The 27,587-nt window shown below is 43.2% G+C and overlaps 6 protein-coding genes across 6 annotated transcripts; 4 read left to right on the forward strand and 2 right to left on the reverse strand.

Annotated features, from left to right (window-relative positions):
- Nucleotides 1-954: 954 nt before the first annotated feature.
- Nucleotides 955-7,143, forward strand: LOC116262107 (phytochrome A1). Its single transcript, XM_031641199.2, has 5 exons — nt 955-1,560; nt 2,228-4,312; nt 4,455-5,271; nt 5,376-5,666; nt 6,576-7,143. The coding sequence occupies exons 2-5, from the start codon at nt 2,254-2,256 to the stop codon at nt 6,787-6,789; spliced, it is 3,381 nt and encodes a 1,126-aa protein (XP_031497059.1). The 5' UTR covers nt 955-1,560; nt 2,228-2,253; the 3' UTR covers nt 6,790-7,143.
- A 946-nt stretch (nt 7,144-8,089) lies between these two features.
- On the forward strand, nt 8,090-13,214 carry LOC116263306 (rhomboid-like protein 14, mitochondrial). Its single transcript, XM_031642995.2, is given in 4 exon segments — nt 8,090-8,168; nt 8,696-9,239; nt 12,206-12,602; nt 12,605-13,214. Coding segments are annotated over 3 exon segments (963 nt in total). The 5' UTR covers nt 8,090-8,168; nt 8,696-9,029; the 3' UTR covers nt 12,961-13,214.
- Nucleotides 13,215-14,126: 912 nt separating this feature from the next.
- Nucleotides 14,127-14,960, reverse strand: LOC116262671 (hexose carrier protein HEX6-like). Its single transcript, XM_031642152.2, has 2 exons — nt 14,375-14,960; nt 14,127-14,209 (listed from the first exon to the last, which is right to left on the reverse strand). Exons 1-2 carry the CDS (start codon nt 14,958-14,960, stop codon nt 14,127-14,129), a joined length of 669 nt encoding a protein of 222 aa, XP_031498012.1.
- A 4,537-nt stretch (nt 14,961-19,497) lies between these two features.
- LOC116261984 (NAD(P)H-quinone oxidoreductase subunit S, chloroplastic) lies at nt 19,498-20,525 on the forward strand. Its single transcript, XM_031640955.2, has one exon. The coding sequence runs from the start codon at nt 19,561-19,563 to the stop codon at nt 20,302-20,304; it is 744 nt and encodes a 247-aa protein (XP_031496815.1). The 5' UTR covers nt 19,498-19,560; the 3' UTR covers nt 20,305-20,525.
- Nucleotides 20,526-20,648: 123 nt separating this feature from the next.
- On the forward strand, nt 20,649-23,961 carry LOC116261985 (uncharacterized). The gene is made up of 2 exons (XM_031640956.1): nt 20,649-21,197; nt 23,334-23,961. The coding sequence occupies exons 1-2, from the start codon at nt 21,186-21,188 to the stop codon at nt 23,799-23,801; spliced, it is 480 nt and encodes a 159-aa protein (XP_031496816.1). The 5' UTR covers nt 20,649-21,185; the 3' UTR covers nt 23,802-23,961.
- A 1,250-nt stretch (nt 23,962-25,211) lies between these two features.
- On the reverse strand, nt 25,212-26,117 carry LOC116262324 (germin-like protein 5-1). The gene has a single exon (XM_031641576.2). The coding sequence runs from the start codon at nt 26,045-26,047 to the stop codon at nt 25,382-25,384; it is 666 nt and encodes a 221-aa protein (XP_031497436.1). The 5' UTR covers nt 26,048-26,117; the 3' UTR covers nt 25,212-25,381.
- Nucleotides 26,118-27,587: the final 1,470 nt, after the last annotated feature.

The raw sequence follows: 27,587 nt of genomic DNA on the forward strand, positions 1-27,587 counted from the left end.
AGCCGGACTAAATGGTAAAGAGGTAATCAAACCAAACCCGAATCCACATCCCCTACAGTGGGACCACGGTCCCGTTGGTATTATCCGAAAGGCAAGAAGCTCCAAATCTCGAATTTCTCATATCTTCAAGTCGGCGGTCTGGTGGGTCCAGGCAGACTTAGCCCATGCCAACATCCACGCCCACACACATGGAGTCATCAGACCCATCACACCGACCCGACCACAGTCTTAAGATCCAGGAAAATTAATCGGATCCGATCTCAAATACCCTAACGGATAGCTGGTTCTGGATCCATTTTGAAAGCAAAAGATGGCAAACCGATCCAAACCCCAAAAAGATCCAAAACTGGACGCACTGGTGCAGCCTGTGAAACCCATGTCTCGGCGTGATGGACTCCATGCCTGCGCCGTCACCCCTTCAAAACTGGTTAAATATCTGAACGAACGCATGCACTGTCTTCCTGCTTATGACAAGCAGACAAAGGCATGAAGATGCATGTGCCCCTGCTTGGCAAGTCATGGTAGGAGATCGAATCTGTGGTGGTTCAGAAATTGCGCCCGTTTTGTGTCTAGGCACAAAATATTAGCACGAAATCTCAAATGAATGAACAGATGTGTTCAGATAGCTTCTGCACCAAGTATTTCTGGGGCACCTCCTATGTAAAATCAAGGATTTTTTAAGATCAAAAGGATGTCAAAGGTTCGCTTATCAGACGCCACCTGCGCCGGCTTGTTGATCCGAACGGAGGCCCTTGAAAACATATCCATCCATCTGTTTCTCTCTCGAAGGTGCTAAGATATTTCAATGACCGTCTCGAAACCTTTTTTGACTTGGAGAAGATCGGGTGGCAAGTGACGCTGAGTTGGATCATGCCGACATCCCCACCTTGCACAGTTGCATATACGAACAAACGATGGAGAAAAAGGCACCGCCATATCATGTCACAGCAGTAGTTGCCGTAATTACAGGGCCAGAAGCAACGCCTTGTTGAAAGAAAGGGGAGCTAGAAAGTTTGAGATTTTTGGGGGATCAACTGGGTGGCCACGTGGGTCTACCTACCGGATAGAAGGTGAACAGAGGGCCAACTTCAGCTGGGGTCCAAGCGTGTGCCTTTGAGTCCTCAAAGCTCAAACTCAGAGGGAGAGAGAGAGGGATGGAAAGACAGAGGGAAAGTAGTCGCGGCACACAGATTAGGTGGCCTGGGGAAGACCGTAACCGTGGTTTCCTCTGGTTAAGTCCCTCCTTTTCCTTTTAATGGTTAAGTCGGATTTTGAGAGCCTACAGGTCCCTGGTACGGTATCGATGGTGCCCACGTGGAGTGGTGCGTCGGAGAGGCGCAAACATGAAAGAAAACAAGCGGACATCGAACCAGTTTTTTGTACTATCTGTTAGGCAATCGAAGTCTCAAGAATCCCCTCTTTCCTCGCTTTCTTTCTTCTCTCGTCTCTCCCGTTGCTATCATACTGTGGGGTGTTTGGCGACTGCAGCCGCAGGCAGAAGCGCTACCTGCTTGCTTAATGTTCTCATGGATTGAGGCATTCTACACATCATTCTCCAAGGTGGGTTGCTCCATCTTTTCTGAGAGTGAGTTTATGTGGGTCTATTGACATGGCTTGTTGCAGTTTTTTAAGCTTTTTTTGGTTGCTGTGGATATATGAAGCATAAATGATGTGAAAAAAGATTGTGAGGCTGGTGTTGGATAAGGGATGCTAGTTGAGTTCTGTTGTTAGAAGCCTGTTTGTGTTGAAGGGGAGAGGTGGGGCGTCACTCTGTTTTCTGATGAATATATAGTTTATGAGCTAAGTAAGAAAGAAGAAAGCCGGAAAGTTAAAAGGGTTTTGATCCCTTTTGAAGTTTTTTGGCCTGTTTCTCTTCTGGAAGTCAGAAGTGCGGTGAGTGGTCTAGAGAATGAAGGCTAAGTTGCTATCCTCAGCGAATTTTGTCTAATTTATAAAGTTCGTGGAGGTGAAGAAGGCGTAAAAGTGTTTTCCGTCTTTGTAAACTGTTGCTTTGGTGTCTTCTGACCTTGTTGTTCCAAACCTATCTTTGGAAATTAAGAAAAGGAGCACTTCAGCTTTTGTACTTGCAGGAGAGGATAGAGTGTGCAAGTTGACATATTGGTCAGTCTTCTTTGTGGTTTTAGAAGGCTTCTGGGGCATGGTTAGATCAGTACCTGTATGTTTTCCATTTCTGCGTCTTCTAACTAACCCTCTGATTTCAATTCAGGTGTTGTTTGCTTCTTTCGGTGAAACATGTCTTCTTCCAGGCCCAGCCAATCTTCCAGTAGTTCGAGTAGGACAAGGAGGTCTGCTAGAATAATTGCTCAGACCACTGTTGATGCCGATCTACATGCCGACTTTGAGGAGTCTGGTAGTTCCTTTGATTACTCCAGATCCGTTGCCGCCACTAGGACTGTTTCCGTTGATCAAGCTAGGTCCGAGAAGGTAACAGCATACCTTCAGAACATACAGAAGGGAAAACTGATTCAGCCATTTGGGTGCTTGTTGGTTTTGGATGAGAAGAGCTTCCGGGTCATTGCGTATAGCGAGAATGCTGCTGAGATGTTAACAATGTCTAGCCATGCCGTCCCTAGTGTTGGCGATCTCCCTGTCCTGGGAATTGGCACAGATTTAAGATCGATTTTTACATCCACTAGCGTCGCATCACTGCAAAAGGCGGCAGGTTTTGCCGAAGTTTCCCTGTTAAACCCCATTCTGGTTCACTGTAAATCCTCCGGTAAACCTTTCTACGCCATTGTGCACAGAGTCGTCTCTGGACTTGTTATGGATTTTGAGCCTGTCAAACCATCTGAGCTGCCTATCACTGCTGCTGGAGCTCTTCAGTCTTATAAGCTAGCAGCAAAGGCCATAGCTCGCTTGCAGTCATTGCCAGGTGGAAGTATCAGTAGACTTTGTGACACTGTGGTTGAGGAGGTTCATCAGCTCACTGGCTATGACCGTGTCATGACATATAAATTTCATGAAGATGATCATGGTGAGGTTGTGTCGGAGATAAGGAAACCTGACTTAGAACCATACTTGGGCCTGCACTATCCTGCTACCGATATTCCGCAGGCTGCCAGGTTCTTGTTTATGAAGAACAAGGTCCGGATGATATGTGATTGCCGTGCCAAACCAGTGAAGGTGTATCAAGATGAGAACCTGCAAACGGATCTGACACTATGTGGCTCGACCTTGAGGGCCCCCCACAGCTGTCATTTACAATATATGGAAAACATGAGTTCTATTGCATCGCTGGTCATGGCAGTGGTTATCAATGAAGGGGAAGATGAGGGGGAAGATGAAACTGAGCCTAACCAAAGGTCGCAGCAGCAGAAGAGAAAGAGGCTCTGGGGACTGGTGGTCTGCCACAATACTAGCCCAAGGTTTGTCCCTTTTCCTCTGAGATATGCTTGTGAGTTTCTGATGCAAGTTTTTGCTATTCATGTAAACAAGGAGGTTGAATTGGAAAACCAGATGCGTGAGAAGAACATCCTTCGGACACAGACATTGCTCTGTGATATGCTTCTCAGGGATGCTCCTTTGGGAATAGTGTCTCAGACCCCTAACGTGATGGATCTTGTAAAATGTGATGGTGCTGCGCTTTTGTATGGCAGTAAACTTTATCTGCTTGGTCGGACACCTACTGAATCTCAGATACGCGATATTGCCGTTTGGCTTTCAGAATATCACAAGGATTCTACTGGTTTGAGTACAGATAGTCTTTATGAAGCAGGATATCCAGGTGCACTTGCAATTGGCAGCATTGTCTGTGGAATGGCTGCTGTTAGGATTACCGCCAATGACATGCTGTTCTGGTTCAGATCTCATACTGCCTCTGAAATCCGATGGGGTGGTGCAAAACATGATCCTGAGGAAAAGGATGATGGAAGGAGGATGCACCCCAGATCCTCGTTCAAAGCATTCCTCGAGGTTGTTAAAACTAGGAGTTTGCCATGGAAGGATTTTGAGATGGATGCCATCCATTCTCTTCAGCTGATCCTTCGCGGATCCTTTAAGGAAGTACAAATTACTGGTACGGAGAACATTATTCATTCTCGAATGAATGATTTGAAGCTTGAGGGAATGAAGGAACTGAATGTGGTTACAAATGAGATGGTGAGGCTGATTGAAACTGCTAGTGCCCCAATTTTTGCAGTTGACATAAATGGTCTGGTTAATGGCTGGAATACCAAAATTGCCGAATTGACTGGTTTGTCAGTCGAACAAGTCATGGGAAAGCACCTGCTCACTCTTATTGAGGATTGTTCTGTGGAACGTGTGAAAAGGATGCTTTATCTGGCTTTGAATGGTAACGTTTTATTGATTTGCTTATTCTAGTTAGTTCTTTTAGTTTTGTGGATGTTTGTAAAAGACACTCAATCTTTAGTCATTTTTATTATCTTCATTTGTTAAAGTTCAAAAATGGATTGTCCTGCTGATTTCTGTTCCAGGTGAAGAAGAGCAAGAAGTGCAATTCCAGATGAAAACACATGGCCCTCAATATGATAGCAACCCTGTAATCTTGGTTGTGAATGCTTGCTCTAGCAGGGATCTGCATGACAGTGTTGTTGGAGTGTGCTTCATTGCCCAGGATATGACTGAGCATAAGTTGGTGATGGACAAATTCACTCGTATCCAAGGAGATTATAGAGCAATAGTACAGAACCCTAGCCCATTGATACCCCCCATTTTTGGGACAGATGAGTTTGGCTGGTGTTCTGAATGGAATGCAGCAATGACCAAGCTGTCTGGATGGGATAGGGAGGATGTGGTTGAAAAAATGCTGCTGGGTGAGGTTTTTGGCACACACATGGCATGTTGTCGGCTGAAAAATCATGACATGTTTGTAAACCTTGGCATTTTAATTAACAATGCAATGGTGGGCCAGGAAGCAGAGAAGTTCCCTTTTGGCTTTTTTGGACGTGATGGGAAGTATGTCAACTGTTTGCTTTCTGTGAGCAAGAAACTTGACGGAAAGGGATCAGTAACAGGAGTATTTTGTTTCTTGCAACTTGCTAGTCAAGAGCTTCAAAAGGCATTGCATGTGCAGAGGTTATCAGAAGAAACTGCTATGAAAAAATTGAAGGCATTGTCATACATAAGGCATGAAATTCAAAATCCTCTATCTGGGATCATTTTCTCAACAGGAATGCTAGAAGATGCTGACTTACCGGAAGAGAAAAAGCCATTTGTGGTTACGAGTATTGATTGCCAGCGTCAGCTTAGCAAGATCCTAGATGATGTAGATCTGCAGCGCATGATAGACGGGTAACCTCAAACTGCCTATGTCTACGATCATTTATTTTTCAAACATGTATACAAGTCCTATGATTTGAGATTTACTACTTTTGTGTGTGTGTGTGTCTGCGCAGCTGCTTGGATTTGGAGATGGTTGAGTTCACCCTTGAAGCTGTTCTGACAGCTGCAATAAGCCAAGTTATGCTCAGAAGCCAGGAAAAGGGCATCCGGATGATTCATGATTATGTGGAGCAGCCAGGTCTGAAATGGTTGTATGGGGATAATCTGAGGCTTCAACAAGTCTTTGCTAATTTCTTGTCAAATGCTGTGAAATTCACCCCAAGGAAAGGCCTCATAACAATTTCAGTTAATCTATTGAAAGATAGCCTGGGGAAAAGTGTTCATCTTGTACATTTGGAGCTCAGGTATTGTTTTCTCTTCCAGCCTTGTAGTTTGTTCAAAGTCAAGGACAACGTTAATGCATGTGTGAGCCTGTATGATACTTGTGTTTCAGCGGAATATCTGGAATTAAACAGCTTGCTAGATATGCCCCACCCTTACGATCATGCTTTTAGTTGGTGAAGGCTTTAACTCTTTCTTGATTGTTCATCCCAACAAATAACTACTGTTCCAAATTTCAATCGTGGTTTCATAATTGACTTTTCTGTAAGATGACATGGTCATGTTTTTCAATTCCATGATTGTACGAGGGCTTCAGCTGTGATCCCACACAATATCCTCCGTACCAAGACTAAATTTTACCAAAAGTTATGTTGGTCTTAAACAGGTCTTACAATAATGTCTGATCTGGCTTTATAGCTTTTTTGGTGGGTTTATTCAATGGTATCATATCTTGCTTCATGCTTTTTCCAATATAAAAGCACAACTTGTTTAAACTCGTAAAGTCTTAGTAACTTTATTGGCCAAATACTCTTGAAATTCTTTTGTGATGTAAAGCACAATCATGGTCCTGCTTTCTGCTAAGTAAACATGTCTTTAGTATCCCGTTTTGAGGATAAATTTTTTTAGTGTTACTAGCAGGTTGTGTGTGTGTCTATTGGAGCACAACTGAGTTTTCAAATAAAAATTAAGCAGTTGAATTTTTTGGTGAGATATCTACGGTATTGTTTGAAGGAAAAGAGATCAGATACTGTAAGAGTTTTTATTCAAAGATCTAACTATTGGAGACCACATGTTGTGGCCCAATCTTTTGTGACTTTGTGATATATTGTTGCAGTGTGTGCGTAAAAATAGATTGTCTCCCACGTCCAAACTTGCCGAATCATGTGTACTGAACTGAAGATGATCTGATTAACTGCTCTATGATGTTGCAGAATCATACATTCTGGTCGTGGAATTCCTGAGGAATATATCAGGCAAATGTTTGGAACTGATCAGTGTGAGGTTGAGGACGCCATTGGCTTGTCAATATGTCATAAAATACTGAAGCTAATGAATGGGGATGTGCAGTATCTTCGAGAAGCAGACAGGTGTTCTTTCATTATTTCCGCAGAACTTGCTCTTGTTCAGGAAGCTGTGAGGGCATAAGGCACGGAGGGAAAGAGGAGACCTTTTTTTCTTTTTTTCCTTTTAGACTCGGGAGATGCCATGTAGATACTAATGTTAGCACTTTGATTAGATTTACGGGCTTCTCTTGACGACATAATCTCTTTGTTGTATATGAACCTGGTTAATTTGCTATTTCATGAGCATGCTTGCTCATGTTCGGGTCCACTTTACTAAGAACGCGGTTGGCATGAATGCCCTTCTAGTTCGTTGCACTTACGTGGGTAAATGTACTTGTCTCTGATATAACAAGTTTTTCAGGGCACAATCTTCTGTACGTGTCAAACCTTGGTGATTCTTCAGACTGCAATAAGAATTAGCACCCCATTTTTTGCCCTTTTTTCCCTTAAATATTTTGGTGGTGCTTGTCACCTATCATGCTCGTTGTTCCAAATAAGATGCAGAAGTTCTACCCAACTAGTTTTAGTACCTTGTGTGGTCTCTTGTGTGGTCTCCTAGTAAATAGCATAATCTTGAACTTTTCTTCATTTTTTTTTTATATCAGGTTGAAACTTGAGTTCTTCCTGGCCCCTTTCTTGCTTCGTCTCTTGTTGTCGCTTCCCATTTAAATTTCAAAGTGGCCTTGGAAGAGGGGGGTTGGCTTGTTTAAAGTATCCTTCCTCTTTTACCAGGCTGCTTCGGCATGGCATGCGCAATATGGCTTTCTTGTGCGATGTGCATGCGCAATATGGCTTTCTTGTGCGATGTGTGCCTTTATTACGACCAAGATTTGGTTGGTTGGAGGGGAAGGGAGAAGGTTGACTAATTAAAGAGGAGAGAAAGGGAGAAAGTTTGTTTGGTTGCGAAGGGATGAAAGTGAAAGGAAGGAAAAAAAAAAAAAGAGAGTTTAGTGCAAATTCAATCCCTCTAAAATTAGAGGGATTGAGAAAGAAATAAAAAGAAAGGAAGGGATTAAGCATTTTCATTCACTTCTCTTCCCTTTCATTTCTCTTTCTTTTCCTCTCCCTCCCTTTCTCTCCAACCAAACAGGACTTAAAAGAAACATACAACTTCAAATCACTCATTTTCTTTGTTTCCTGCTCCTTTCTTTATGCCTGTTCTCGATCTGGTTCCGCAAACAAGGAATGGGTTCACATTTTATATTTGGTTTATATATAATGAATCGAATGTGAGAAGCACGTTTACACTTTTAAGTTGAATAAAAAATGCTGGTGTAGATTAAGATTTGGAATGTAGAAGGAAACATGAGAAGAATGTGAAGACTGTGAGTTTTAATTTTATCACTTTCGAAGCGAAACTGAACTGTTATTGCATATAAAGCATGTTTTTGCGCCAGCAGTCACTGCCGCCATTGAACCAGAGACCACTGGAGATGAAGAATCTGTACACCAAGACGAAGGGTAAGGTGCACCCTTCCCCTTCACTGACTACTCATTCTTTTTCTGCTGCTTGTGGATGCTGTGTCAGTCCTGAAGGTGCTGCCGGCAGCCATCCGCGATGATGCCCTCTCGGGTTTCTCCCCGCCTCCCCCTCGACGACGCCATTTTGGGTTCTCCCTACCTCCTGACTCTCGAGTTACGCCACCCCTCTGGCCGCCCGTAGGGGAGAGTATCAATAGGGTGCGAATCTGGGTCGCACCCCACCTGCATCAGCACCGGCGTCGTGTCGACGCGGGTGCGTCACCAGGGTTGCCGCACCCTGGTGACAGAGATTTCTTAAAAGCATGTTTTTGAGAGAAAAAAATCTTAATTTAGGTGGGAACATGAAAAACATTGAAACATAAACGGATCTTCACACTGGTACAGGATAATTGTCAATAAATAAAAAGAATATGACCAAGTATCTCTGAATTAAAAGGGTGGAAGCCTATGTCTTGAAAAATATCGGCTTGGTACATGTAATGGAATTTTCTCAATATCATGTGCAGTAGAAGCGAGCAGGAGCGCGAATGGGAAGCGACTTTTTGGAAAGAGAAAGTGAGCTTCCAATTCGCTTCCCGGTCACCGTGGAGCGTGACGGTCGCCCGCGAGGCGTACCCGCCCCCAACACCAAAGAGCGGCTCGAGTTCGCGTCTTTCCGCCTCTGCCTTAACACCGAAGAAACGAAAATTTCTTAATGAGGGCCTGACAGCCATATGCTTTTCTTCTCGAAGTCTCCTGAATCTCCGCTGCACGTACTCGCGCTTTCAAGCTCAGGGAGGAAGGCACCGCCCTATCTTGGAAGCAAGAAGAAGGAGGAGGAGGAGAAGAGGCAGAAGAAGGATGGATGGTGTAGTGAGGAGGTCGTCCAGAGGGATGCTTCCGTTTCTGGCGCTAAACGTCGCAAACGAATTCTATCGCCTCGAGCGGAAGCCCCCAGTCACGGCGGGGCTGCTACTGGCCAATACCCTCATCTACCTGAGGCCCGGCGTACTCGATGCCCTACTCCCCACCATAGATGAGGTCTGGTTCAATCCCCACATCATTGTCAAGGTTCGTCCTCTCTTTTCCTCCGCAATACTTTTCTGGCTTGCCTTTCTTCCTTCCTTTGCTTTGGTTTATTTCCTTTCCCCTTTAGGACTTTAGTCTTTAGGGGAAGAGCTCGACGTATTATTTTGGCGTAGCGATTGTTGACGGAGTATGCTTTGTTTAGCCCCTACTGCCGGAGAAAATTAAGATACTGAAAAAGAATTCATCGAACTTGGGCATCCTCATTTTGTCGAGGCCGGTTGCTCGACATTTTCGTTCTTTGTTCTGGTGTTGAGTGAAGCTTGTTCGGATCGTTGTTGCTCTTTTTTTAGACTGGTTTCGTCTTCCGCAATCCGTCCTCATGTCTTTTCTTATCTCTTATTTTCTTATTTCTCTCTTCTTTTCGTTCGTCTCGGATAATTTTTTGTTGTTTTGTCGCGACGTTGCTTGAAAATTTCATTAAACTTGAGGATTCGAAAGAGCAGGAGAGGTATATTCTTCATTTGCAGGGGAGAGATTGTCTCTTTTTTTTGCTTTCATCATTCACAGATTGATTGATTTATATTCCAACATTGGTGGAAATTCTGCCCCATGAATATTTGGGAAAAGAATATTTATATAGGAGTAGAAGAAGGGTTTATGTGACCAGCTGAACAACAGGTGTGTAATGTATGTTGTTCTGAAGTCTATGTTCTCCTCTTTTCGTGCATTTCATTTTGAGTCATTTCAACTTAGAAGATTTTAACGTCATTCAACTATGAACAAATTTAGAATTGGGAACGGCTGCCAAGTACATCTCTTCTAGCATTAGTGACTGTCGTCCAAATATTGAAGGGCATGATATGCGTGCGGAGTTTTTCTTATATAGGATCTGCCCAGTTCATGCAGCATCGATTAATCAGCTTGAGAGATTTAAAAGCCTAAACTACTGTCTGAAATGTTGTATTCGAGGAGAATATGAACAGGATCGTTGTGAGGGGGAAATGCTACTGATTCTCTAATTCACATCTCAAACGGATTTGTTAGTGGAGCAAATTTAAGTCATAGTTTTGTGCTGAGTCTGTTGACTGTCTACTACGCTTTGCAGTTCGTGCATGTCCCTTTGGGTAGTACACTATGTTGCAGAGCAATCACTGGTTTCCCTTGTGCTTTTCTGGCTTAAGATCTGCATTCATAAATTTTATGTTTCGTTTTGAAATGTTACGCTTTATAGTTCTATTTGGGAAATATTAAACTATATAAAGTTCCATAGAGCATGTAGAGCTGTCACCACATCAGATAACAGGACCTAAAAGTACTAAAAGAAGTTGATAATAGTAATCCTTTCAAGTCATTACCTTTCATCATGCAGCGAAAACTTCTCTTCATCAACTTCTATCCCCGCAAGCGCACTGCTCAGACTTTCCTTTGACGTGGGAAAAAAAGAACAAGGGTCGTTCCCAAAATCTTTTGAGAATATTGATTTCACATTTTATTGTCATTGACAACCTTTTCCCATTCAGAACATATTTGCAATTTTGCAAAATTTTCGGTTTGATTATTTGTTTACACATTAATGAAGCGGTACAGAAAAAGACTTAGGGTATGCTTAAGATAAAAAGAAATCACCTTCTGCTTTCAAGTCAAGATGAAACAACGGTCTGATTGGCTTTCCATGTCCTGAGGGTACTCATCTTTGATCCAGCATAAGGAGTAAAAAATTGAGCTGAAATCTGCCAGGTGTGTTATATTGACTAGAAGATTATCTAGATTTGGTTCAGATGTTGTTACCATTGAACATTATGAGTTTGTTTGGTAGCATAGAACACAACATTTTGAGAAGCCTAGCATTCCAGGAGCACGTGCGGTTCATGCCCACGCAAACAAGGGAAGAGGAACATGGCGTTCAATCACCAATTTGATGTTCTGCTATTGCTTGGTAGAAAGGTGTCCATCCCGCAGCATGCAAACACAAGCCAAGGCTGGTGTGCAGCATGCAGCACCATTCCTGCATTGCCATGAACGGCTAACAAGATCTACATAGTTCTAAATTCTAATTGCTTATTTAGATTCCCAACTGGCTGGAGATCACATGCCAGTTCTAAATTTATGCTTTATCCTGGCCCTACCTTTGGATGAACCAGAGCTCCTATAAAGACTAGCAGTTGAAATGGATGAAACCTAGCCCTTATACATATAACCTTTCTTAGCACAGATGGAGGGTATGGGACATCACGTATTTTCAAGGTCATCCCCCCAAATAGCTATTTCCGCCCAGCAGAGCGCCTCCGATCGATTGCCCGGTACACGTCGCACCTTAGGAAAGTCCGCTTGGGATAGGCATGATAGCGGAACCAAATGTTGAGGTTTGGTTTCAAAGGCGTCCGTTATAGATCTATGGCCTGTGTTAGATGCATATCCAGTTCCTAGGCCTTTCTCACCCTTACGGCTTTTTTTTGTGTGGATTTTTTCCATGATCAACCACAATTTTAGTGGACAATTTAGGTTGAGATCTCCAATGGAACATAGTGAACATGGATAAATGTGGTGTGAGGTGAATACGTGATGCTGTATCCAGGCCCTCTCTCAGTGAAATTGCAGCAAAAACTGGTGAAATCAGCTATGCACATTGACAGCTGAATTACCTGGTTTGATGAAAAATGACACGAAGACACTTGGTGTGAGAAAACCAGGCAATGGAAATTTGAATGCACGCAAGCACAGAAATAACCACTAATTGTTTCATGATCATCATCTGGACCAAACTATCATTGAGCAGATGAATGAGAATGATGATTTAACATATTGCAGATTTGCTTAGGATCAATACATTTTATCATTATACCTTTAATTTCTTGCATGTGGTCACATGTTCAGTGATCGTATGCATAGTTTTCTGTAAATCATTTACGTTTCCTTTTTGGATGTAGTTTAGTCATTACATGGAGATATGATCTTTAGAGAAATTTGCCATTATCTCCTTTATCTTTCTTAACTTATTTTTCTTGCAGAATCGGGATCTGAAGCGTTTCTTCTTATCTGCTTTCTATCACATGGGCGAGTCCCACCTTGTCTACAATATGCTATCATTGCTGTGGAAGGGGGTTCAACTGGAAATTTCAATGGGAAGTGTTGATTTTGCATCTATGGTAGCAGCTTTGCTCGCCATGTCTCAAGGCATCACGCTTGCCCTAGCAAAAATGTTGGTACTGTTTGATTATGATAAAGCCTACTACCAGGAGTACGCTGTTGGTTTCTCGGGCGTGCTTTTCGCCATGAAGGTGGTACTCAATTCTCAGTCGGATGATTATACTTATGTCCATGGGCTGATTGTCCCATCACGCTATGCTGCATGGGCTGAACTTGTTCTCATCCAGATGTTTGTGCCAGGAGTTTCATTTCTTGGCCATCTGGGGGCATACTTGCTGGTATGCTTTACCTGCATTTCAGAGGGGAACGTATCAGATCAGATCCTCTTACTATACTGCTTAGAAAGGTCGTTGGCGTTTTAAGTCGTCCTGTCCGGTACATCAAGGACTATTTGACAGGCCAACGCAGACGGACCTTTGGCAGGGGGAGTGTTGGAAGAACAAGGAGTGATGCTGTGTGGCGATGCCCAGTTTGTACATTTGATAACGCCGTTAGCTTGAGGAGGTGTGAAATGTGCGAGACACCAAGGGAAGGTGGTGCTTTTCCAACCAATCGGAATCGTGAGCTGTCAGCAGAGGAGCTCCGCAGGAGGAGACTGGAGAGGTTCTCCAGCTGAAGCATGCACAACAGGTTGGAATCAAGTTGACCTGGAGGCATCTTTTACCGGTTTCTTGTGAGGGGAATTTGGGTTTGCAGCTGACTTTGGTAAAGATTGGCTTCCATGGCAGGGGTTTTTGGGGGTCTTTTTTTGGTTTTAAATAAAAAAATTTATTATTGCATATCTGCTGAAGTCTACATCTGTACAAGCTGTATAAAACATGGTTATATGACAATTATATGGGGGTTTGTTGACCCCATCAATATGGGATATATGTTGTCCGTTTTGAGCTCTTGAATCGTAAAATGAAATCGATATTTTCAAGTTGAAACATATAAGGGTTCATCTCCAGAAACAAAATGCAAGTTTGGTACTTAAGGAGCAAGTTTGGTAGTTAGAAAATGAGCAAGGTTTTAACTCTTTATTGAGCAGTACTTAGATTACTAAATAGCACAAGCAAGCGGTTAAACTTTTCCAGACATATATTATTGATGTCATTGACTTGTCATGAATAAAAACTATTTTCAGTCCGACCGCTCGCAGGATCAGGTCAAGGCTCTAGAGTTCGATTGAGTATGACAATTGACAAGTTAGGAAGCGTGATCAGGTCTCTTGTCATAATTATTCATAAGAATGGTTTCAGTTCATGAGTGTCAGGCGAATAGCATTTAGTTGTGGCTTTTGGTTTCGCAGCAATGCTCAGTTTCACTTTGGTAGTGTTTGATGGCTAGGGATTTTAGAATTGAAAATATATTTCTGAAAATATATTTTCTGGAATAAAGTAATGAGAAAAATCTTTCCAATTCCTATTTTGATGTGTGTGTGATGACTGAGAAATATATTTCTAGAAATGTATTTTTGTGTTTGATGATAAAGAAATATATTTTCAAAATAATATTTCTCTGTTTGTTTGATAATAAGGAAACTGGCAACCTTATGAACATCAAACATCATGATTGAAGAATACATATTGACTTCCAGCTTTCGAGTAAAAATCAGGAAAACATGCATAATTTCTGAATAACCAGGAGAGGAGACAAGACTTGACGAATTTGCCAGGTGTATTGCATTAGTATAACATGTACTAGGAATTATATGACAAGAATACAAACGTGTAAGGAGTATGACAACAATATAATATACACCAGGAATTATAAGAGAATAAGACAACAAGCACGTAAGGCTTATGCCAAAAGTTCACACTTCACAGGTTCACAAGATTGGTTGAACCTTTGTACAGCTTGAGACATCCATTCTGAAATATTATCTGAACCCCCAAATGGAAATATAGCAGAGAAAACAATCTGTTCTGAGGCCACTCGCTTCTTAACAAAATGGTTGGTTTCATCCAGAAGATATTAACTGCAAATATTATCCCTGCATACTCCTCATCTAATTACCAACCTTTTTATCCTCTTCCTCCCCAGCAAACCTGTGCCAAAACCAATGCATCCTCCACACACGTGCCACACACGTGCCATCTGCTCAATAGGGATGTCCTTCGTCTCTGGTAGGAACAGATAAACAAAGCCAGTCATCACCACCACCCACACAGAAAAGAAGAAAAAAATGCCAGACTTCATGTGACAAAGCATAGCCAAGAAGGTCTGCGCGATCAAGAAGGTGAAGGTGAAACTCACGGCAATAGTAATACTCTGACCTGCTGATCTGATCTCAAGTGGATAAATCCCACTACGCACCAGCCAACCCAGAGATCCCCATGATATTCCAAATCCGGAAACGTAAATACCAATCAACACCAACACCAAATATGAATCAGCTTTGCTCAGAGCACCATGGTCACCAAGCTTTTCTGCCATGATTGCACCCACAGCTACCTGTGCACAAAGCATCAGCATGCCTCCGACTATAAACAGAGCCCTCCGGCCAAATTTATCGACAATTAACATCGACAAGAAGGTGGTGACAAGCCCTGCTCCTCCTGTTACTACAGAGCTCATAAGAGAACCACTTTCTCTGATCAAACTTATGGAGGTGCAACTCCATGTTTCCAACATAGCTTTCTAAGTTTTACATTCAGGCATCTCTACACATTGGAATATCTCCCAGAATTATGTATTCGTCAAGGATAATGGCTTCAAAGCCAGAAGGCTCAATGGTGTTGCTCATGGCAGCAGAGAGACGAAGCCAGAAGGTTCAATGGTGTTGTCTAAGGATAAAAATTAACTGACTCAAAACAATAGATAGAAAACAAATAAAGAATGCATCATGTGAAGTATGCAAAATCAACTAAAAGTGCCCAAACGCTACCTGGAAAAGTAGAGCAAATTAAGAGCAATTACATGGAAATGAATAGAAGCAAACTACCATCACAAGAACATAGATCATAACAAAGTCAACAAAAAAGCATTTTCAACTCCATTACCTGGCCATGATACAAAAATGGCCCAAACGCCACCAAAAACGAAGAGACCACCACCGCCCCCATAAGAATCAGCCTCCTCAAGAACCCTCCAAAGCGCCATTTACCCAACCAACGGTAATGCCTCAACAAATACACGAAATAAACAGGGTCCGCAACCATGAAGAGATGCTTGAAACATATTAACACAGCAAAAAAAATCCCCCCAATAAATCCCGATTACCGTCCTCGAGGAACGACAGGGAAATCATCAGAATCCCCGAGAGGAACCCATTATACTGGAAATGCACATGGTCCACAATCAACAGAGCAGGCGACCACAACACGGCGACTAGGATCAAGGCACATATCGTTGAGGGGAAGACATTCCGGGCAATCCGTGAAATGCCCAAGAAGAGGATGAGATCGGCGATGATGACGGTAGGTCTTCGGAAGTACACGACGGAAGGGGTGGAATAGTTCAGGCCCAGCGTTTCTTCTTCCTCTGCTGGACGCTGTGCGTGAGGAGATGCCCAACGCTGGTGAGACGATGACGCTGTGCAGGAAGAAGACAACGCTGGGCGTGAGGAGAGGAAGACGACCCGACCCACTCCCGGGCTCGGGCCCCTGGTTCGACGGATCCCAACCCGCCCCCTAGCAATTTCGGTTCCAATCCTAAAAAGGCTAGGAACCAGGACAATCATCTCATTAAAGCCTTCCTTTATAAGCCCTTCAAGATCCCTCACAATCTTCGATACAGGACTAAACATCTGGGGTGTTACAATCCACCCCCCTTAAGGCACACGCGTCCGCGCGTGTGGGACCCTAGGTCCGAATGTTGAAACTGCTCTGATACCATTATAACAACCCGACCCACTCCCGGGCTCGGGCCCCTGGTTCGACGGATCCCAACCCGCCCCCTAGCAATTTCGGTTCCAATCCTAAAAAGGCTAGGAACCAGGACAATCATCTCATTAAAGCCTCCCTTTATAAGCCCTTGAAGATCCCTCACAATCTTCGATACGGGACTAAACATCTGGGGTGTTACAATCCACCCCCCTTAAGGCACACGCGTCCGCGCGTGTGGGACCCTAGGTCCGAGTGTTGAAACTGCTCTGATACCATTATAACAACCCGACCCACTCCCGGGCTCGGGCCCCTGGTTCGACGGATCCTAACCCGCCCCCTAGCAATTTCGGTTCCAATCCTAAAAAGGCTATGAACCAGGACAATCATCTCATTAAAGCCTCCCTTTATAAGCCCTTGAAGATCCCTCACAATCTTCGATACAGGACTAAACATCTGGGGTGTTACACACATGGTCCACAATCAATAGAGCAGGCGACCACAACACGACGACTAGGATGAAGGCACATCTCGTTGAGGGGAAGACATTCCGGGCGATCCGTGAAATGTCCAAGAAGAGGATGAGATCGGCGATGATGACGGTAAGTCTTCGGAAGTACACGACGGAAGGGGTGGAATAGTTCAGGCCCAGCGTTTCTTCTTCCTCTGCTGGACGCTGTGCGTGAGGAGATGCCCAACGCTGGTGAGACGACGACGCTGTGCAGGAAGAAGACAACGCTGGGCGTGAGGAGAGGAAGACGACGACGGTTCTGGGCGTGAGGTGCTGGGCGACGGACGATGCCCATTCCCCTTTTTTCTTCCTCTTTCCCCTTTTCTTCCCTTCTTCCTCTTTCCCCTTCTTCTGCTGGACGTTGTGCGTGAGGAGATGCCCAACGCTGGTGAGACGACGATGCTTGCTGGACGTTGTGCGGGAGGAGATGCCCAACGCCGACAACGCTTGCTGGACGTTGTGCGTGAGGAGAGGAAGACGACGACGGACGACGCTGCTCCAACGGGCAGAAAAAAAAAACCAGGAAATATCTTTCCACCCCTCCGGGTGGAAATATATTTCCGGAAACATTATTCCGGAATCGACCTGAACGGTCGAAAAAATAATTCTGCGTTTGATACCGAGGAATTTTTTTAAAAATTTGAATAATATTTCCTGAGCTACAGTAGAATTCTTACGTATCAAACACTACCTTTATGTCAACCTCGTAAGATCCTAGTTAAAGATCATGAATTTGAAATCCTTGGAATCTAAAATCTTACTGTAATATCTCAATCAAACACCAGAGGAAAAACTCTCACTATCTAAATGGTTTTTTACTTTTTGGTGCCACGAGAAGATCCTCTTCCACTAGGGCCCGTTTGATTGCAGAGATAAAACGAAAAGAGAGGGGGAAAACTGTACGGTGGATGAAATTTCACCCGCCCGTACTCACGGCTTATCAAACGGGGTGAACTTTCACCTGTTTCTCGTTAAAGCGGACGGGTGAAAGTTCACCTGCTCAAAAGTCCGACCTGTGAGGTCGGACTTTTGAGCGGGCGAAATTTCACCCGCTCAACGGCACGTCGCTTTTGGTTCTCCCGCGTCAAAGCCCCTGCCCCGAGGTTTGTGGTGCCAAAACTCTACCGCCGAGATATCGCCTGAGGAAACAAAGGAGTGAGCGCCGAAACTCACTACCGGATTTTGCAGACGACGTTTTCTTCACTGCCTGATTGTCGGTGCAGCCCTTCCCTGCCACAGAGAGGGCTAGATGCAAGGATCAGTGATCGGACAAGCTGGACGGATGGCGAGCCATTGAAGCCCATCTTCCCCTTTGCCCTATGACGCTCCCCTCTGCCCTCCGACGCTCCCCTCTGCCCTCCAGTCATCCACACTCCCCTATGCTGTTGCTGGTTTCCCCACCCGTTGAAGCCCATCTTCCCCTCTTTGCTGGTTTCCCCTTCTGTTGAAGCCCATCTTCCCCTCTTTGCTGGTTTCCCCAACCGTGGATGCCATCTTCCCCTTTATTGCTGCTTTCCCCTCTCGTCGACACCTTCTTCCCCTCTCTTCTCCTCGGGTTCTCGTTCCTCTCCTCTCGCAGTTCTATCGCTCTCTCCATCCTATCCCGTTTTCTCTCGTCTTTTCCTTGTGCTGCCTCTTCCCCTTTCCTCTCTCGGTCTCTCGTTCCTCTCCTCTCTCACTCTCTCCATCTCAACGAACAATTCAAAGGCTCCCTGATGTCTCTCAACTGAATGGCGGTGATCATTCCTCCCGGGTTGCCGCTGCTATGGCTGCATGTGAGCTGAAGAAGCGAGAGTCAAATGGTTCACTTCCTTCGCTACCACAGAGAAAAATTGCTAGAGGAAACTTGCCCCCACAAAGAATTCAACCAGACACTGTTGGTAGTCGTCTTCTTCCGCCTCTAAGTCTCCACGGTTTCTCGTTGATACCGCTTGCTGGACTGAGCAACGTGAATAGAAGGGTTTGTCTCTTTAATTGCATTATGCCTCTTTCTGGTTTTGTTTTCCACCGTTTTGTTCGTCATTCTAGTGCATTCTTGATTTCTTTCAGGAGGAAAAAAAATTTTGTCGTGGTCCTGTTGTTCATGTTTCTCTGTCCCTTTCAGAAACGCCCAAATGAAGACTCTTTCTTTGTTTTTTGGCTTCTCCAGTAGATGCCCCCACATCTTCATATTGTTTTGATGCTGCATGTGCTGATTGTCTTTCTCATCAGAATTGCCTCTAGATTCCATAGTTGATTATTTTTGAATGCTATGTTGGCTTGATTTAGGGTTCTCCTTTTGTTCTCAATTCTGTATCAGCATATTGTTTAATTGTAGAATGCTTACGGAGATCCGCGTAAAAGTTATGTTAGTTGAAGAGCCACTATTGTTTCTTCATACATACAATTTCTTTAAATTGATTTTAATCATTATCTAATATTTCTGTTGTTAGGTTCACATTATTTTGGGGCTTTGACATATAGAATGGGTTATATGTTGATTCACATATCCAACAAATTTGATTCTTAAATTCAGGTTTCCAAACTATAAGCACATATATATATTCTTACGGAAGCCAATTAGTTTTGAAAAAATTTTCTTCATTTTTCTACTTTGTACATCAAACATAGTTAAATTTATCACGTTAAATTATTCTTGTACATCAAATAAGAGATGAGGGAGAAATTCTCTAATTTTTTTTAAAAAAAAATGATAAATTTACCCCAGTTTTGAGAATTTCTCAAACAAAAAGAACGAGGAAGAAGGGACGGATGCAGATGAGGTGCTGAACTTAGACGGCAACACGTGGACAGCAGATATCGCTCTGATGGCTTTGCTCCTTCGACATTCTGTGGAGGGAAATAAAGGCGTAGTACGTCGAGAAATTGTCAGGCCAGCGGGCTAGCTAGCTAGGCACCCATGGCTTCCGCTCAGATGCTCCACACTCTCCAGTGCTTAATTGATCAGAAGAGCCTCATCCTCTCCAATGGATCTCTTAATTCGAGGTCCCATCTCCTCCCCTTCTCAAACACCGGCAGCCCCTGCCAGCGCAGGCGAATCGACAGGCTATCGCCGCCAAGGGCCTCCCTCAAATTCGACCTCTCGCAGCTAATGGGCGGCAGAGGCCTTTGCAACGGAGAGGCAGGACTCGAGCGAGAGCTCACTCAAGAGAGAAAAAGCGAGGAGGAGGATGCTACCACCCACGCTTTCGAACCAGAAAAGGAAGAAGCAGGGGACAAGAAAGAAACGCGCATTCTGTCTTCCTTTGGTCTTAAGGAAGACGCTTTCGAGAAGGAGCTGCTTGGATTCACCGGAGGTTTCCCAGGTGGGGAGAAGGGTTTGAAGCAGTTCATTGAGAAGAACCCGCCTCCACGAAAGGAAGCCGGTTCTGGTAAGGGGATTCCCGGAGCGAGACCAAAGGCGCCGGAGTTGCCCATTTTGATGCCCGGAATGATCGTCATTGTGACGAACAAGGATAACCCGTTTTACATGTATAGTGGGATAGTCCAGAGAATCACCGATGGGAAGGCAGGCGTGTTGTTTGAAGGCGGTAACTGGGATCGACTCATCACTTTCGAGTTGGGAGAGCTCGAGCGTAGGGAGAAGGGCCCTCCAATGGTTAACCCCAAGTCCGCTGTTCTTGAAACAATGGCGGAACAATGATCTGCGTTTTCGTGGTATGCCTTAGTTTTCGTTTTCTTGGTCCAGTGTTGCTTGCCATATGCGGCGATGCTCTTGTCTTGTTGGATATAGGTGAACTTGTTTCTTTTTATGTTCAAACGGTTAGCAGAAGGATTGCAATCAAATTGTACATCTTGTGCTTTCTTCTATTGTATAATTATCTGTATTGGGTTGTAAAATTGAAGATTCGCCTGTTTCCTATCTTTGCCTGCAAATCCTTTTTCAGTGCACAAATGTTAAACCAGAGTAAAGCAATAATAGAAGGAAAAGACAAACTGATAGTAGTTGTCTCGTTTCTCCACGGAAGTGCATGTTGTCGCCGTTCATTTTCCAGGATTTCTGTATGAGACATTCTTTTCTTTCCCTTTTCTTTTTCTCTTTCAAAAATAGGTTCTAGCAATATTCATATTACACCGACGGGATGTTGTTGGCAATGAATATCTCCATTTCTGTTTCTTTTATTTTTTTTATGGATACTGTAGGCTGAAGGCTTTAATAATCTAGTTTAGCAGTGGGAAAGGTGGAGAGAAATGCTTCAGGATAGTGTAGAGCTGGTCTTTTCTGGGGACTTCTGCTTGCACCTTTCACATGCAAATATGATGAAAATCAAATGTGGAGCGGAGAGTGTAATCACAGGGTTACAACATGGCATGGCTAAGTGGATCAGATATGGTTCTTTTTCACGTTTCTGATTCATTTACAGCTACGGCCATTTTTGCATTTCCGCAAACCAGAACGAGAGTGCCTCTACCGAATCATTTTATACATTGCGACCGTATACATGTCCTTTGACTTCTCAAAATGGCCTCGTGTGAGCAATTCTTGGCAAATATGAAGAACGATTCACGTTGTGCGCTAAGGACATGTCCTATGAGGTAATTGTAGCAATCTTTTGACCAAGATTGATGTTTTTGTTCCTTTGAGATGTATCTTTGCAAGCATGTTTTTGTTCCTTCGCACTTTACTACCCAAGGTCCGTTAGGAATTAAATATGTGGTAAATAGAGAAATTATATGTGGCGGTTTCAGTCAGTGGTTGATGCCAATTTAATAAATTTGTGCTTCTGTGAGCGTAACTATTGTAATGCATGCTTTCAAGATCGAATTGCGTTTCTACCTTACTCTTTTAAAAACTTTTGAATTCTGACTTCTGAGGATTCTTCTTGAACGAGATTGCAAGCGGACGATCTATTATCTCAACTGACTTTAGTAGTGTATCCCAGTAGGCATCGTAGGTTTCTACTGTGGACTTTGCTTAGGCATACTGGCGTAGCTGAAATATTGAATGATACTATGTTTAGATTCTGTGAGGTAAGCTTTTACAGATAAGGAAAATTCTTCTTGATGCTGGTATATGCATAAAGGAAGCAATTTAAGGTGGAAAGGCCATGGTTTTTTAGTACGCTGACATTATAAAGACTAAGGTTTCATAAATACTTAGAAAGTTCTTGACGATTGATGACATTGATAAATGTTGGGCGGATAATTTGGAAGTGATGGTTATTGTGAGGGTGACGCCAATGTGTAAGAAGAAAGAAAAGGCAGGATCCTTGGTGGTTCTTTTAGCTCTATGTTAGTGACCAATGGAAGTTCCATTCTCACATTTTGTTGCAATTCTTTCTCTCTCTCTCACTCACTCAGTCTCTCTCTCTCCTAGTGAAAATACATTGCATAAATACTTGTTGCTGGGTACAGCTTTTTTTTTTTTCCATGTTGTTTACTTGCAGGCCTCAGGTCCTTGTGCATGAAAGAATCAATAACAACATTTCTTCTGTTCGTTTTTAGGCGCAGGGACAGAGCCAAATAGGGGATAAGGGGCATAGTGTGCCTGGATTTTCAGAAAGTTAAGAAATTATTGCTTTTTCCAGAAAACCCATATACCCCCCTTAAAGTTTGCAGAATATTCGATTGGGCACCCTAAAGTTTACAACAAAAAGTATAATTCTGCGCCCTGCCCTGAAATATTTTTCTGGTTCTGCCACTGTTTTTAGGCGACCGTTTTGCAGAATTTCTCCCATAGATCTCAAAACAAATGCATATAGGACTTACAAATCATGAATATGAAAGCGTGTAAGCGTTTTAACTTCATCTTGTCCATACTATCTCAATGTTTGTGTTACCTCAGTAGCCATGCCCTCGTCTCTTTTAACTGTAACTGCTCTTTTCTAGGTCTAGTTTCCAGGACTTCCCTGGCTATCAGAAGGATGAATGGCTGTTTTATAACAAAGCTTCAATTTTTTGGTCAAGAAAAGAGTATACTGATCAGAGGCCATTCTTTATCAAATCAACCACTTGAGATGTGGTTTTCATCAAAAAGTTTGTGAAATGGTCAACTTCAAAAAGGAGCAGAAACATAATCAGCTTCATAAACGAGCAGGAAAGAAAATACTGTTGTTTCTTCTTAATTGTTATTTATCCTCTTCGACACCTATATCTTTATGTCATCTAGTTTTCTCGTTTGTTCTTAGAAAAGAAAATGCTGTCAAAAACTGCAATGGCCCTGGGGCGATTCTTTGAGATAATCTAGATTCTCGGACTTCCATGTTTCTGGCCGATTTAACTTTTGGGTCTAGTACCATGAAATTATTTAGCTATCCCATGTTTCTCATTCTATTTAGTCAAAATTTGACGGTTTTGTTCTATTATTGTATCTTTCTAGTGCTCGCATCTTTCTTTCCCCTTCTCTTCCCGTTTTCTTTCGGACTTGGGGATGCCTGTCTTGATAATGTCTTGTATCATCACTTCAATCCTGTCCCTTCGTTTCTCCAAGTGGCGTTGCCATGAGGGTGATGTGAGATGCATCTATCTGTGGGACAACTAGGTTTAAAATAATACAAATTAATTAGCAATCAATGATCTGCCGTGGACAAGTCAACTTTCAGAACTTCAAACTGCCTGTTGAAGTTTATCTTATTATTTTGCTGTCATGGTTCCTGTAACTTGCACCTCCCATCAACTTCAATTCCTTTATAATTGTAGTATTAATCTCTAATGGATCTTTATATGTCATAGGAGAAACGGCTCATTTTAGCTGAAAGACCTGTTTGCAATTATATAGCAACAAAGTCACAAACACCTCTTCTTCCGGAACTGCTTGAAGTCGATAAGAGTCACCTCTTCTTCGACGACTGCGTTTTGCAGAGGGACAATACTCTTTCATTTCTGTTGGTATCAAAAAATTTGAAGTTACAATGTGCTAGATACCTCTCCTTAACATTGTGGAAAGAAAGCCGCTTTAGCAGTTGTAGACCTCTGGTACTGATGAAGGATGGTCATGTCGACATGAGAGGCGGAAGTTGCAGGCTGCAGCGTGTCGAAGAGATGACTGACTCTTTCTTCCTCCGGCATTACTGCTACTCGTATATCCCAGCTGTGCAGAAAGCGACCTGGCAGAGACTAATGCGGAAGAAAGGACTTTTAACTATTCAAGTCTTCACAGATGCCAAAAGAAAAAAAAAACAAAAATCTATTAAATGTTAGAGCATTGGAAGAAACTTGAAGTCACGCCGTAAGAGATGGCTACTATATTACTTCTGTAGCCAACTGAAGTCATGCTTCAGGTTGGGGGGACCTGCTTTTCCTTTTTAAAACTGCATGAGGCACGCCATTCCTCTATCTCCGTAAAGAGAGAATAAGTGGTTGACCAAAAACTGATAATATTCACGCTCATCTTTCACGCTTCATTACTTGCTTTTATATTATTTGTACGAAATCTGTCCCCTCGAAATATCAAGCGCAATTTAACGTACCCCTTACCTGCAGTGGCGCTGCACATGGTCATGCCCGATGGCATGCTGCCATAAAACTGTCTCCTTTTCGCTTCATCCAGTGCCTCTCAAATTCTCCATCAAAGAAGTTCAAAAAAAATTTCCATCTCAAACGCAGAAGTATGAAAACAAGAGCTGGTTGATCAAACCGGGTTTTCAGGTTATTGAAAAGAGTAGGTCGATTAATTTCCTTCGTCCTTGGAAAACTCCAAAGAAACTTGGTGTTTGCTAAAGTAAAGTGATATCCCAATCTCTTGGAGTTTTTGCCTTTTTAAAATCAAAAAATGGTTGGGAACTTATCCCCTCATCGAAAAGTAAAGTGCCCATCCCAGCAACTAAAAATATTCTATCGACTATCCATGATAACTATATTAATCATCACGAGCTTAGTTGTTAAGGACATTAATTCATTAGGAAAATACATCAGACGTCAGATTTCTGGTAGCGTCTGTGCCCTCCTGCGAGTGTGTGCCCGTTTTACTTATAGCGATGCTAATAAAGTTAGTCTCTCAACCTATATATAGATGAAGTCGAGCATATTTTATTTTCACTAGATAAGGTTTTTAAAATCCTGAAATTTTTTATGATAAGGCATGGTTCAGGCAGCAGTGAAAACAGTATAATAAGACGTCCAAATTTCTAGGAGTGGAATATTGTGACAACTGATCACATCAAACGCACAAAAGAAACAATTTGTTCGTAGATGCTGCTTGTTGGGAACAAAATTAATCTCCCGATGGAGTCACGAAGGCAACTTTTCAAGTTCTCATATTCAAAGGGTTGGCAACCTAACTAAATCTCTCGTTGCACACTCCTCACCTATAAAAACCAAGCAAATGATTCTTTGATGGGTGGTTTGAAAATAACTTCTGCAGGCGTATTTTTTGCACAATCTAGTGCATGCAATAAATAGGGAGACAAAAACTAATTAGTTTCCTCGGTTGTAAATCATGAACAATGGAAGACGGGTGGAAGTTTTTATACTGGCCCGGGATGTGTTCATTCTTGCAACGCTTTGAGGGAAAGAAGGAGACCACATTACAGCAAAGCAATGATAGATAATGATGCTAATGAACGATGAGCTGTAGAAGGCAATGCAAGTAGTCACAGAGCCTCTTAAAGATGACATCAAATGTGGCACACGCGTCTTTATTGATCAACTTATTGCTGTCTGACAATCACTCAAAAGACAGGGAACAGAGAGAGGAAGTTAGAACATTACAATACCAAATAGAAAAGAAGAAAAATCCTTGGACCCATTCAGCAGAGATGCTAGGTCTAGCCATTGCCGTCTCAGCTTGGTGCAAATCTGCCCCTGATCTTCTCGACTTGCCCGGTTCCAATATGGAAGGCCTTAGCCAGGACTGAATCAGGAACCGGTGGTGAGGACGCGAAGAGGGTGGCAGCGATGGACTGCGTGCCCGGCAGCTGGCTGTTGAACGCAGCGATCACCGCGGCGGGAGAGTCGCCGGCGTTCTGCTGGTAGTGGACGAGACCCCTGGGGAAGACGAACACCTCTCCCTTGGTGATGGTCTTGCTGATCACAACGTTGGCGGTCGTAATGAAGCCGACGTTGAGCGTGCCCTCCAGCACGAAGACCATCTCTGTGGCGCGGGGGTGCGTGTGCGGAGGGTTGATGCCGCCTGGGGCGTAGTCGATGCGGGATAGGGAGACGCCCAGCGTGTTGAGACCGGGGACCTTCTGAACGTTGGCCGCCGTCACGAGCGAGCCCATGCTGTTGTTGGTGGCACCGGCGGTGGCCAGACCGGCGAAGAAGAAGTCGGAGGCGTTCACTTTGGACGACTCCTTGCAGGCGTACCCGTTAAGCTTGACAGGGGAGGCGAGGTCGGCGACGCAGATGTCTTGCAGCATGTCCGGGTCCGCTGCCCAGCTGCCGGATATGTGCAGTATCAGCAGGGAAAGAAGGGTGGCGAATATGCATGCACCGGTGGCCGCCATGGCTTGAACGCGAGAGAGAGAGAGAGAGAGAGAGAGAGAGAGAGAGAGGGAGGGGCAGTGGGAGGAGGCAAGATCTGTTGAAGCTTATATAATAATAAACGCTGGAAGAGAGAGAAAGACCTCTTTCGACACATTAAAAAATTCATTCAAGACAATTCAAGTAAAAAGTAATGACAAAAGGTTTACCAAACAACAGTAGTAGAGAGAGAGAGAGAGAGAGAGAGAGTGGTTGTGATGATCGTGTAAAAGAAAAGTAAACGGGGTTGGCTTTTCTTTGAGTTCTGCCTACCCCAGCCAGTCGCTGTGGTTGTTGATGGCAATTCTTTCATCATGAAAGTTTTCTCGTATTTTGTGTGATTATAATCTCCTTCTCTCTCTCATATATTTATATATATATATATATATATATATATGAGAGAGAGAAAGAGAAAGAGAGAGAGAGGTAGCTAGCTCCTGTTGCTTGCCATATTAATATTGTGCCATTTCTTGATCTTTAAGGCTGTCAACCAGTAAATAAAAAGCTACCCTTGTATGTATGTTTGGAAACAGAAATGGTAATGAAGTTTTCTCTGCAAATAAGGAAATCCACCCACCGCCTGTCACTGCAGAGATTTCTTCTGCTCCTTCACCATGTCGATGAGATGGAATGTAGGTTTTACCAGTGATGGGGAGCGGCTGATCATCTGCAACGATCCGTTCTCTCATTGTTCATGTTCCTTTTATTGCAAGTTAATTGCCGATCGAATCTTGACGTCAATTCATGGTCACGTCCTCGTCGCCGTCCGGCGAACCCATTTTCATGCCATTTCGCGGGAGCGTTGCTGTCAGCCTTATCGCCACGCCTCAGTTCCGTTGATCACAAGAATGAATGGTGGACATGAAATCATCGTCTTAGATTGCAAGATCAGGAGCTCCAATCTCGGGGAACCATCTGTTGTTGTCGTGGAATGGACGAAGCTGCATTAAATTGTAGATATGAGCTGATCATCTGCAATTCCAAGCCGGTTTAATGTACTTCTTCTCAAGATTGGATATGGGGAGTAAACAAGGACTGAGTCAAACCGGACTCATCTGCAACTGTGTGGCCTTTGTTTCGGATTATATCAGTCCAAACATATTGTACTGATATGACCTATATGAGTGACTTTGCATACATTTTTTTATCTGAAAAAATAAATTTAAATTAGTTTCATTTACTTTAAAAATTAAAAAAATCGAAAATGGGGTGCCTATAATATATGTATATATTTATATATAGCAAAAGATATATATATATATTAGATCCGAGTCAAAGGTTTATCCTTCTTCATTACTTTCCCCTTGTGCACGCCAAGACACGGAAGGTTTCAGGAGGTTGATTGACTTTGGCAGCTCAGCTCCTTGATAATTGTTTGTGGACGATATAGTTGCGTGGCCAAGCGTCATCTTTATCTTTTTATTGTTCGAGAAATTTTTAAAAAACATGTTTAAAGATTTCTTAATAATAAATAATGTGCTTAACATGTCACTATGGTTACCAACACACTTGAGTTCTCTTCAT

The sequence above is a fragment of the Nymphaea colorata genome, chromosome 10, assembly GCF_008831285.2.
Source record: "Nymphaea colorata isolate Beijing-Zhang1983 chromosome 10, ASM883128v2, whole genome shotgun sequence".
NCBI lineage: Eukaryota > Viridiplantae > Streptophyta > Magnoliopsida > Nymphaeales > Nymphaeaceae > Nymphaea > Nymphaea colorata.